The 11,882-nt window shown below is 58.5% G+C and overlaps 1 protein-coding gene across 2 annotated transcripts in view; it reads right to left on the bottom strand.

Moving 5' to 3' along the window:
* Positions 1-3,302: 3,302 nt before the first annotated feature.
* CRHR1 (corticotropin releasing hormone receptor 1) overlaps positions 3,303-11,882 on the bottom strand; it is a 36,893-nt gene continuing 28,313 nt past the window's right edge. For both annotated transcript variants that reach the window (XM_070392876.1, XM_070392877.1), the window contains 9 exons: positions 9,515-9,621; positions 8,855-8,975; positions 8,472-8,625; positions 8,130-8,190; positions 6,100-6,172; positions 5,810-5,895; positions 5,486-5,621; positions 5,266-5,307; positions 3,303-4,726 (listed from right to left, as the gene is read on the bottom strand). In XM_070392876.1, coding sequence (XP_070248977.1) covers positions 4,586-4,726; positions 5,266-5,307; positions 5,486-5,621; positions 5,810-5,895; positions 6,100-6,172; positions 8,130-8,190; positions 8,472-8,625; positions 8,855-8,975; positions 9,515-9,621 — 921 coding nt within the window. In that variant the 3' untranslated portion in view covers positions 3,303-4,585. The remainder of the gene's footprint in view (positions 4,727-5,265; positions 5,308-5,485; positions 5,622-5,809; positions 5,896-6,099; positions 6,173-8,129; positions 8,191-8,471; positions 8,626-8,854; positions 8,976-9,514; positions 9,622-11,882) is intronic.

Below are 11,882 nucleotides of genomic sequence, written 5' to 3'. Positions count from 1 at the left end.
AGGCGTTCAAAGGGGTGAAGTTCTGATTCAGGCTCCCACAGTGTGGATGCACCTTGACAGCACTGTGCTAAGTGAAAGAAGTCAGTCACGAAAGGACAAGTATTGTATGATTCCACTTTTATGAAATATCGAAAACAGGCAAATCTGCAGGGACAGAAAGCAGGTTTGTGGTGGCCAGAGGCTGGGGGAATGAGGAATGGGAGTGAGTGCTTAAGGTATGGTGTTTCCATGAGGAGACAAACAGGTTCTGGAAGTGGGTGGTAGTGAGTGCACTAGTGGCACTGAACTGTGCATTAGGACACGGTCGAGATGGCAAGTTCTGTGTTATGTGTATTTTGCCACAATTAAAAGAAAACAGTGACGCCAGCTGCAGTCCCCTCCAGGGGCACTGGGCGTAAGACAGGCTTGTTGCAGTTCTGGAGGTCTCTAGAGTCATCTCCAAATGGTGATCTTGGTGGTGTTTCCAACATATTGAGAGCTTTGAAAGATAATGCACAGCCCAGGCATCTCTTGCCTCCAAGCTGCAGGGCTTGGTGGGATGCAGAGGGTAGGGACTAGGAGGCAATGCTTAGAGATGGAGGAGGACTGGGGACGCTGGGAGGCGGGCAGCTTGTGGTCGCTCTGGAGGCTGGGTTCAGAGAGGGATCCACCCGAGGCTCATGCTTTGTGGACACCAATTCCTACATCCAGCTTCGTATCTGTTTGTCCACAAACTGGGAAAACCAAAGAATTTCCCGAGGGAGGGCATTGGAGGGGGCAGCAGGGCAGGGAGGGGTGCCCTACAAAGAACTCCTGCTGCAGAGGGGTTGGACACAGTGCAGGCTAAGGGAGGCTAGCTGGGGTTCACATCCAGCCATGCCACTGCTGGGTGCTCTTGGGCAGCTCTCTTAACCTATCTGGGCCTCACTTTCCCCATCTGTTAAGTGGGGATAATAGCACCTGCCTCAAAGGGTGGTGTGAAGAGTAGATGAGGTCAACAAGTGAGGGGCTCAGCGGCGCTTGGTGCCCAGTGAGCACTCAATGAATGACAGTGTCGTTGTTGGTGAAATGCAGAGAGCACCCCCTTTATTTGGACCAAGGGTGGGCTGTTGGGTTTGAAGTCAGGGCTGGATGAGATGATCCTGGGGCCAGTGGCACCCTCGCAGGGCTGGGCAGCATCTGGGTGGATGCAGAGAGACTGAAACACTGAGGCCTCCTTGCTACCCCCCTCCCCCCAGCTGTTTTATCAGTCCTAGTCTCCCCAAATTCAAGCCTAGTGACTTTAGTCAACTGAGGGGGTAAAAAGAGCCCTGGACTTGGAGCCAAAGGACTGTTGATCTCAGGTGAGTCTCCAGGCCTCAGTTTCCTCAGCTGTAAAATGGGCTAGTTCCTACCTCCATTAGCTAGTTGAGGGTTAGATAAATGTTTTTAAAGGATTCGGTGGAATGCAAAGAGATCTACAAATGCCCACAATGAAAGAATTATTATCTGGATTCCAAAACCTCCCTCCCTTCCTAATCAGTGTATTACCCAGATCTGACTCCCTCCCCAGTCCTGGTCCTAGGGGTCTGACCCAGCAGCAGCAGGGGACTGAGGAGGCTGGAGGGGAAGCTGAGGATCCTGCCGCCCCTGCCCCCTGCAGGATCCTATTGTCACATTCAGGGAGGCGGGGACGGAGAGCCCAAAATGGAAAATCAACCCACACTGTGGTTTCCCTCCACTGCTGATCTGTGCCTAGGAAGGAGCGTCCCCAGGAGAAATGGACTCAGGGAGGGCAGTTTTAGGGGACTGTGGTCTTTGGCTTGAGAGAGGGGCCTGTACCACAGTGACTCCACCCTGCAGCTGCCCAGCCCCTCCCTGAAGTGTAGTGACTTGTGTGTCTATTGGCCCCACCCCCAAGGGACCTCTCTTCCCACTCCACCCACAGGCCAAACCTCAGGGCAGAATGACCTTCAGAAATCCTGTTTGGGGCCTGCCTTCACCCTGGTCCCAGAGCCCATAACACACACGGGCTGTGGAAGGGTTATACTCTGGGCACCTGCCCTGGCATAGGAGCTGCAGTTCTTTGGGGCCCAGATGTTCCCGGCTGTGCTTGAAGCAGCCCCTCTGCCCTTACAGTCTCTGGATGGGAGGGGTCCCAAGGCTCCTCGGGACCAGCCCCTGCCTGTGCAGGGACACCTGTAGTTCCTCTGATGACGGTAGCCTTGGAGGTGGCTCCCACGGCCTTCCAAGCGCTGAGCTCTGAGCTGAGCAGCTGGAGGCTGGCATTGGGGTGCTGCTCATCTGCCCCTCACACCGGGCCTAAGGCCGAGTGCACAGTAGGTGCTCAGAGAGAACCCATCAACTGAAGCCACCAGGAGGCACAAGCAGGAAAGGGGGCACCGCCCCTGTCGCCCCCTCAAGGAACCTTATGTATGCAACCCCCTCAGAGTCCCCCAGCCCATCCATGGGAGGTCCTGCCCCCACATCCCGCGTTTCCCAGGAAAGCCTCCCTTTCTCACTTCTCCTTCATGGAGTGGAACGCAGAGTTGAGGAAGATGGTTCCGTGTGGCCATTTGAGACCCATCAGCCACTTATGGTCCCTCCTGCCAGCCAGGACTCTTTCTGGGGCTTCTCCCCCCAGTTACTCTGGAAGCTGTTAGCCTGTGTCCCCTGGTCCCCTCCCCATGTCTTCCCCGTCTCTCTACTTAAGGGGACAGAGCTGGAGTTGGCAGAGCAGGGTCCCCTCATGGCCTTCAGGGACACCCGCAGCTCCTCCCTGGGCTAGACCCCCACCCACTGCGCCTCCCTTCCCTGCAGGGAGCTTCAGGGCTCTCGGTACCCGTCATCCTAGCCTGTGCTGGTGTCCGACACCACCCGCCCTGTGTGCACATGTGGTCAGAGACCCCGCGGCAAGGCCCAGGCTGCCCTGGCCCTGTGTGTGCTGCTGGCAGTTTCATTGTCCCTCCCTCCCCTTTGTCCCCCAGGCACAGCCCACACCGGCTTCCACTGCACGCCGCTGTGACTGGACGCTCTCTCTTGGCCTCCTTGTGGCCCAAGTGGCCATGGGAAGTGCAGGAGGATTAAGGACCCTGGTAGCAGACTTCACCCCCTGACTGAAGGAGCTGGTAGATAAACATCCCTCGATCCTTGATGGAATGGTGGAGGCGTGTGTCCCACTCGGCTTCCCGAGCATCCAGCAAGATTAAGTTCCAGCTGCCCAGAGAGGCGATGGCCTGTGTGCACTTACCCTTCCCGCCACCTTCCTTTCCGGGCCCCCACCCCCACCTGCTCCCTGTTTCCACCTGAGCTTCTCCCCTGGGGCTGGGACACTCCATCGCCATGCCTTTGCCCAAGCTGTGCCCCTGCCTACGATGTCCTTTACCCACAGCCTGTCTCTCCCTACCACGCACCCCCTTACAAAAGCTGTCCTTATCACCTGGGCCAGCAGGACCCACCTAGTCCTCAACCAGCCCTCAGGGCTCACCTAGCACCCCATCCTTGATGGGTGTATGTGTTTCCCAGACACACAGAGGCCCTGAACCCTCAAAGTGGCCTCCATTTCTCTGCAGACCCTTTCCACCCAGCTCCGGCACAGTGCAGAACTTCACAGATGCTGGTTGAAAAGATAAATATTATTATTATTTACATCAGCCACCCCCATCTCCCAGCCCTGCACCCCCAAAGCCCTGGCTGTCCAGTGAGGGCTGGGCCAGTCTATGCCTGGGGTGGATGCGATCAGCTGACCCAAGGGCCACTTGTGCTGCTCCAGGCGCTGGGGCCTGAGGGTCCTGCCCTTTCTCCTATCTTTGCGTAGCTAACGATGCGTCCCCAGAGGATACCCAGGGGCAACAAGCTCTCTGTGACCAGCAGAGGGGCTGCCCAGAGGCCAGGTCACTTCAGTCAGCAGGCTGGATGGTCCTCTGCATTCTCTGCCCCTTCACAGGGAGACCCGCTTTGGCTGGGGCACACCCCAGCCCCCATCTTCTCACAAAGGTGGAGACACCTGGGGCAGGAGGTTAGGGAGAGGGAGCTTGTGTGGCCGGCAGGGCAGTAAAAGTCCAAGGGTGCAGCGAGGCAGGGCATTTCTGGTGGCAGCACCACAGGGCCAGATGACGTTCTGGTGGCGTGGGAGGATTTCTGGTCACGTAGCCTGATGTCTGATGATGCCACCGATTTCTAACGTCTCCAGGGCTCTGACAGCAAGCCTTGGTTCCCAGCGTTGTTGGAAGGCATTGCTAAGGCCCGGAGGCATTATCTCCGGGGTTGGGATGCTGTTCCAAGAGTTTCCCATGGTGCCCCTGGGGCAGCGAATACTCCCACAGTGCATTGGCCACCTTGTGCTCTGGGAGGACACCTCTTGGAGAGACCCCTGTGCTGCTTTGGATGGCCTGGCTCCCCATTCTCACTCCACTCACCAGGGAAGACTGGGGGCCAGGGGGAGCCAGAGGCTCTGGGCCCAGCCGAGTCCTATAGCTTATTTTCCAATTGTCCCATGGCCCAGACTGTGGCTGCTCTCAGAGGCCAGAACTCCTGCTCAGCTGGGGGTCAGGGAGGGGCCTCCCAGGTCTTGGGGCCAGTATGGGGTGGGGAAGGAGCTGGTCCCCTCCAGACACGGCCTTCCAGCTCAGACCCCTGTGGACTGCTTGATGCTGTGAAAGCTGACACGGGTTGGGGAGGTGGGGATGGACATGGCGCGGGCCACCCGGGCGCGGATCGAGTGCTTGTCCTGCCATCGGTGCCACCTCTTCCGGATGGCAGAGCGGACCTGTGGGCACGGAGCAGACCATAACGTTTGAGCTCAGTCACAGGAGGGCCCTCCCTCCCTGAAGGCTGCCACAAGCCACTGTAAGGCAAACAGCTAAGCAGGTGAGCAGTGCACAGGTGTGAGGTGCACAGAGGGCCACAGGAACATCGGGACTGTTTTCTCAGGTGTCCCGAGGAAGGAATGCCTTTTTCTAACCCACACAGTGTCTTTGCCATGAAGAACCCCTGCCCTCAATCCACATGCATCCCCTGCCCGAGGGCTCAGCTTCCTGGCTTTCAACAACCCATTTCACAGACCCATTGATAAGGCTGAGGCCCCAGCTCTTCCCCTCTCCCAATGTCAACTGCCTAAGTGAGCAGAGGAGCAGGCTTGCCACGGCAGGAGCAGCGTGGGCAGGTGGCCCAGACCCTCCAGGGTATTCCTAGAGGAACCTGGGGGCAGGGAGGAGGGCCAGCATGTGGGGGGCAGAGGGAGGCTGCAGACCATCTCTCCTCCCAACAGGCCTCCTGCCATTCTGAACCCCAGCCCGGGGTCCTTACCTCGCTGTTGAGGAAACAGTAGAACACAGACACGAAGAAACCCTGGGGTGGAGGAGAAGGCGGGTCAAGGGACTGGGCTGAGTGGCCCCACTCAGTTTCCGGGCAGCCTCTTCCCTCCCCAGTGTCCTGCCCCTCCAGGCCCCTGTCTGGGAGAATGCCCACTCCTGGAGGTGTGGGGTGGAGGGTGGGGGGCAGGACCAAGAGGGGAAGGCGTTGGTACCTGGAAGGACTCCAGGAAGGAGTTGAAGTAGATGAAGACGACCCGGGAGACCTCGTCCTCCCCGGGGTTGACAAAGAACAGCATGTAGGTGATGCCCAGGAGGGGGAGCAGTACCAGAGTGGCCTTCACAGCCTTCCTGGTGGAGGGCGGGGAAGCCAGAGTCACAGCCCACCCCCGAGGGGTCTGGGGTGGGAGTCAGTCCCCAGTGTCTGAGATGGGGGCGGGGCTGGGGTTTCAGGAGGGACTGCCAGAACTGGGGGAAGACCCTGGGTAAGGACTGGGATCTCTGGAGCCCCCAGGGGTGGGGGACACAGGACCACTTACCTGTACTGAATGGTCTCAGACGTGGTGGATGCCCGAAGTTTGGTCATGAGGATGCGGACGATGTTGAAAAGGAAGATAAAATTGATCTGCAAGCGAGCACACAGTGGGATGGTGTACGCAGGTGTGTGTGCAAGATGTTAGGGACTTAGCCATCTCAGGTCTGGTCCTGGTCCCCCCTGCTGCTCTCCCGCCACCTTCACTAGCACTCGAACATTCTAGGCAGAGGGAACCTTGGGGTCCACAGTCAGCTCTGATGGCCCCTCCCGACTGCCCCCCACCCAGGTTCTTACCAGCAGGACCAAGATCATGGGGCCCTGGTAGATGTAGTCGGTGTAAACCCCAGGCCTTTTGCCAAACCAGCACCTAGAAGGCCACAGATAGGAGGTGAGAGGAGGGGGCCATCCGGGTCCAGTTCAGTGGCATAGGGGAGGGGCATTGCTAGGCCAGGGCAGGACTGGGGCCGGAAGCCAGGCTTTGGGTGCTGAAATTCCAATCCTGGCCAAAGGTCAAGCCACTGATCCCACCACAGTGCTCAGTTATCCCGTCTGCAGCATGGTCGGCATCCTCTATTATATGATGTAAAGCTGGAAGCAGGCAGGGTGGCAGGGAGATCATGGAAAAGACGTCTGAATGGAGCAGGCATGGGCCCAGCACACCACTGCCCCCTCGGTCCCCACTGTGTCTCCGGCACAAGCCCACTGGTGGTGCCTTGCCCTACCCCTGTCACGTAGTGGCCCCCAACAGCTAGCAGTCTCCCAGACTGCAGTGTAACCAGCCTCGAGGCAGAGCTTCCATAGATCCCACCGTCCCAGGAGGCAGACTTGCTTTGCATTTTCCTGAGCTCCCTCCAGCAAGCTCTAGGAAGTTCAGGGGAGTGAGGGGGACAGGGCGCACAGAAAATCCCACCTCCGTGCCTAGAGGTGGGTCCTGTGGGCATGCAGCCCCGCAGCGCCTAGATCTCATGATGCTTCCATAAACCAGAACTGAGATTTTTTAGGTGGAAAATCTTGACTTTTTAAAGATTGTCAACAAATTCAAAAAACATGGTGCAGACCAAATGTGAGCTGTCTGGAGTCAACTCCAGTCCTCGGCCTTGAGTCTGGTTTCCTCCTGCTGCAGTGGCAGCATCTTGCCACAAGGTGGGGCTCCAGAGTCACTCAGACCAACTTCTCCAGCTCAGGCATCCTTTTCCCTCCAGGATGCTTACTGGGCAGCTTTGGGGAAAAATTCTTCCTCTTCTCCCCTGTGCTCACACCCACTCCTGCACCCCTGCAGGCACAGACCATCGCCCAGGGGTTACGATGCTCCTGCTTAGGGACTCTGGCCCACAGTGGTGTGTCAGTTACCCGCCTCCCAGAGTCAGGGAGGATCGCCCTGGTAAGTAATGAACATAATTTTCTAGGCTCCTTGTCCATCCCAGTGAGGCTATGGTGGCTTCCCTACTCTACGATGGTGGGGAGAATTGTCACTGATGAAGGCCGCCTGGAACCCCAGTCAGACAGTGGGTTTCTGAAACCACTATCTCCGTGGTTCTCTTATCTCAGGTGCACAGTAGAGTCACCTGGGCAGTTAAAAAACATCCCCGTGCCCAGGCCACACTCTGGACCAATTACATCCAAGCCTGGAGGTCAAGCCTGGCAACTGGTATTTTTTAAAGCTTCCTGGGTGACTCTAATGGGAGCCAAGGCTGAGAACCCTGAGTGGAAGCCTAGTTGTCAGGGGCAGCTGTATCCATTCACTAAGGCGCCTCAGGACTTCAGAGCTGGAAGGGGTCTCTGAGATTGTCTGGATCACTTGCTATTAAGTCTTAAGATTAATAGAAAACATTTGTACGGCATATACTATGTGCCAAGTACAATCCTAAATGCTTACTATATATTAACTCATGTCATCCCCACCACACCCTGTGAGGGAGGCACTATTATTAAGATGCCCATTTTACAGACGAGGAAGCTGAGGCACGCTGTAGTAAGTATAGCACCCAGGTCCTACAGTTACTTAGTGATGGAGTCACGATTCAGGCCCTGAACAGTCTGGCTCCACAGGCAGCCGGTAACCCTCCTGTGGTTCTGCCTGGGAGAGCCCAAGACAGAGCAAATTGCCTGGATCCGCCTGTCCAGCCCCCCCTCAGGCAGAGCATCCCAGGGAGCCTCGGACTGAGCCCAGCCCCAAGCTCCCTCTCTTTATAGATGAAGAAACTGTGGCCCTGACAGGGAAGGTGACTGCTGAAGGCCCTGGAGGAGTGTCAGGCAGAGCTGGGCTGAGAGCCTGGACCTGGGGCTGAGGAACCCTGAGGCAGTGAAGGAAGGAGCTGACTTACTTCTCATTGTCGTAGTACAGCTTCCCAATGGCCCAGGCCACGATGATGGGGAAAGGCACACCTGGGGAAGAGAGCGCAGTCACAGAGCCACTCGGCGGGGCCTGGAGGACCCCAGTGCATCCCAGGGCCTAGAGGCAGGCTGGGGTCCCCAGGGTAGAGCTGGGACCACTCTTCCAACATACCTCCTTTAAATGCTCCCTCCCCTCCCCCAGCTAGGGGCAGAGGGCTGTGGTGTACATTCTGTCACCCTAACCTGGCCCTGCAACCAGCTGGCCTGGGTCTGGGTGAGGAGAGGGGAGTCTGGGATGGGTGGGGCGGGGGGGGGGGGGACGGGGGGCTAACCCCAGCCAATGAGGATGAACATCCACTTGCGCAGCCGGTCGGTGGAGTACGTGAGCACGATGGCCGTGTGCAGGTAGCAGCCCTCCCCAAACATCCAGAAGAAGTTGGTCACATGGAAGTAGTTGTAGGCGGCTGTCACCAACCTGCACCAGCCCTGCCACCCCGCCCCCACCAGATATGACAGTGAGCGGGGTGGGGTGGGGTGCGGGGAACAGGTGGGGGCAGCACCCGCATCCCACCCTGCGCCTGGGGCTTCTCCTGGGCAGGATGGGCCACTTCTGTTCTGTGGGCCCCAAGGCCTGGCTCTGGCCCTGCCCCTCCCCCCCAGGACAGCCCCACCCGGACCCCTCCTCTGACCCCGGGCCTGCGCCTCCAGGACATACCATGTTGCTCTGGTGGACTTCGGGGCTCATGGTGAGCTGGACCACGAACCACGTGGCATTGCGCAGGATGAAGGCCGAGATGAGGTTCCAGTGGATGATGTTTCTGAGGCAGCGGATGCTCCTAGGGGCAGCAGGGGAGGTGGGTGTCGGGAGCAAGGGGAGGGGAGAGAGGAGGAGGGATAGGCCACAAGCACCACTCCAGCCCAGATATATGGATGGGGAAACTGAACCTCAGAGTGGGGCTGACACATGGCCCTTCCTACCTGTGACCTGCCCAGACCTCAGCTCTGGGGGCAGAATCTGCCACAGCCAGTGCTCCAGGACCAGGGGCTGCCCTTCTCCCATGGCACTCCTCCCCTCCCTGTGGTTCAAGGTTCGAGGGTCAGAAAACACACAGGCCTCCGTGGGACGTCTCCCTGCTGCTCTCAGCCTGATGCTTTGGCCATCCCCCCCCCCTCCCCCCCCCCCCCCGCCCCCGCCCCTGGCAGTTACTAGGCAAGAGGGCAGAAGTGGCCCTGTCCGAGGTGTCCAGAGACCTGGGACTCTACAGCTGTCACTCCCTCCCATGGAGGTGAGGGGTGGGACTCCCCTGCCCAGCCGCCCCTGCACCTGACTTCTCCCCCTGCTCAAGGCCCAGGGACAGTGCCAGGGACTGCTCACCTGAGCCGCAGAAAGAGGACAAAGGCCACCAGGAGGGCCACCAGGGAGACGCAGTGGCCCAGGTAGTTGATGATGATAGCGACATGGTAGTGCACCTTGTTCTTCTTCTGAGGCCAGAGAGAGGGCAGAGGTGAGGCTCCCGCACAGCCCCGCCCCTGCGCCCACTGGCGTGTGAGCAAAGACCCAACGGTGGCCGGGACAGAGTGGGCAATGCTAACAGTAGTCACCCCCTCCCTGAGCCCCATGTGCCTCACGTTGTCCTGGAGCAGCACTGTGTAATTTGGGACTGTGTCTCCCTGTCTGTCTGTCCCTGAATCCCACTCTCTCCACTGCTCCGTGCTGTTGGACGAATGTCTGTTAACTGACAGGGACCCCATTTTGCATGCACAGACGCGTGTGCATGGCTCACAGGGGTGCTCACACATTTCCATTCAGGTCAAACTCTCTGGCCCCAGGGGGTGCAGACACCAACTCTCCAGGACTTCCTTCCTCCCCCATCACCCCTCACTCCCTCCTGCTGTAGCTGAAGCCTGCCTCCATCAGTGACGGGGAGAGTGGCTGTGGATTAGCATCCACAGAATCGGTAGAAACCACAGAACCCCCTCTCAGGTTCTATAATTCCCTGTCTAGGTCCCACCCTTGCCTGAAGTGAAGGGGATCCTGTCCCAGGACTAGAACAAAGTCCCCAACATTACAACTTCATTCATTTCATATATCGATGGTCCTGAGGGATCAAGTCCAGCCCCATCCATCTTTCAGATGAGAAAACTGAGACCCACACTCACCCAAGGGACGTGCCTCTGCAGTGGGACATCTAGCAGCTATCCGATGGCACCCTCCCTCCCTCCCTCCCTCCCTCCCTCCCTCCCTCCCCCTCTCCCCGGCCCCGCCCCACCCCTGCTGAAGGGGCAGCCTCACTGTAGGGCCTCTGCGGTCCCAGGCCCTGGTGCTCAGAGGCTCTGCTCTAGGGGCTGGTTTCCCTGGCAGAAGCTTTCAGGAACCTGGCAGGAAGTCACATTAGCGACTCAGGCTCGGAGGGGCTGAGACCCAGCGAGGTGTAAATGGAGGCAGGCCAGAGAGACAGAGCGAGAGGAAGGAGGCCGTGCACATGGGGAGGGCCTCTGAGCACCTGGCAGCAGATGCCAAATCTGGAGACTCTATGCACACGTCCAGCCTGGCGCTTAATTACTTTTATTAAATTCTCCACAAATCTGCACGGTGAAGCCCCTGGATAATAACAACGTGTGGGAGCCCTGGCCCGGGTGAGTGATGGGCACAGTGTGCAGGGAGCCCTTCCACCACCACCTGCTGTCAGCTCCCCCCCGCCCCCCAATCCTCCAGCAGGCCGTGTCAGGGTGGTTTGGGGTGAGATGAATCATGTATTAAGTACCTACTGTATGCTGGACACAGAGCCAGGAACTCTACAGATGTCACTGCTTTTCTTCCTCATAACTGCCCTCTGAGACTGTCCTTCTGTCCCTGTTTTTCCAGTTGAAGAGGCTGCATCATCGGCCCAAGCCACCCAGCCAGCAGTCACATTCCAGGACTGCTTGGTCTTAAAGACCCTGCTTCCCCTGTCCCCACGGTGCACTTCTTGGGGGACAGGCAGGGACGGAGAACAGAGGCACTCTCCCTGTCCGGGCTTCTGTAGGAAGGATGGGGACTCATGAGGCTGAAAGGGGAGAATTGGACCAAACCATTCAAGGGCTGCCCCTGCGTGGCTCCTTGGGTTAGAGGCCCAGGCTGGGTTCCAGCCCTGTCTCAGCTGCCACATCAGCCTGATGCCATCTGAGGAGGAGCAAGCCATCTGGGGGTGGGGGTGGGGGGTCACCGTGCAGAGAGCCCGAGAGGGTGTTGGGCAGATGGCAATGTTACCTCAAGAGATGGGCAGAGATGGGCAGCAACACCCTGAAAGGTGGTCCGTGACACCCAGAGAGATACCCAGGATGTGACACTCCAAGAGACCTTAATGACACCCGAGAGACAGTCTGACCTCCGAGAGAAAGCCACCACTACCTACAGGAGCCGCTGGGATGCCCGAGAAACATGTGGACACAGCCCATCCCTGGGGGCCTGACCAGCACCCTGTCCCTGTCCAGTTTGGAGACCTGAGACTGAGGAAGGTGGCGCGGTGTGGCACTGGGGTTTTTCGGGTGGTGAGGGCTGTGGGCCAGTCTCCTCCCCAGCCTGGCCTCTGGGCGCCCTCACAACTCCCATTTCACAGGCGGCTGGTCTGCCAGTCCATGACCTCCAATCAATCCCTCTGGGCACTGGCACTTAATTAGGGCTTATCCAGGGCCCAGAGCTGAGAAACCAAACGGGGTGCTCGGTTAATTGCAGTAGCTCCGAGAGGAAATGGGGAGTCCTG

This window comes from Myotis yumanensis, unplaced genomic scaffold, assembly GCF_028538775.1.
Source record: "Myotis yumanensis isolate MYYU_CA2020_CCGP unplaced genomic scaffold, mMyoYum1.0.hap1 SCAF_16, whole genome shotgun sequence".
Taxonomy (NCBI): domain Eukaryota; kingdom Metazoa; phylum Chordata; class Mammalia; order Chiroptera; family Vespertilionidae; genus Myotis; species Myotis yumanensis.
The sequence above is the reverse complement of the archived record's forward strand: the minus strand, read 5'-3'. Positions and strand labels throughout refer to the sequence as shown.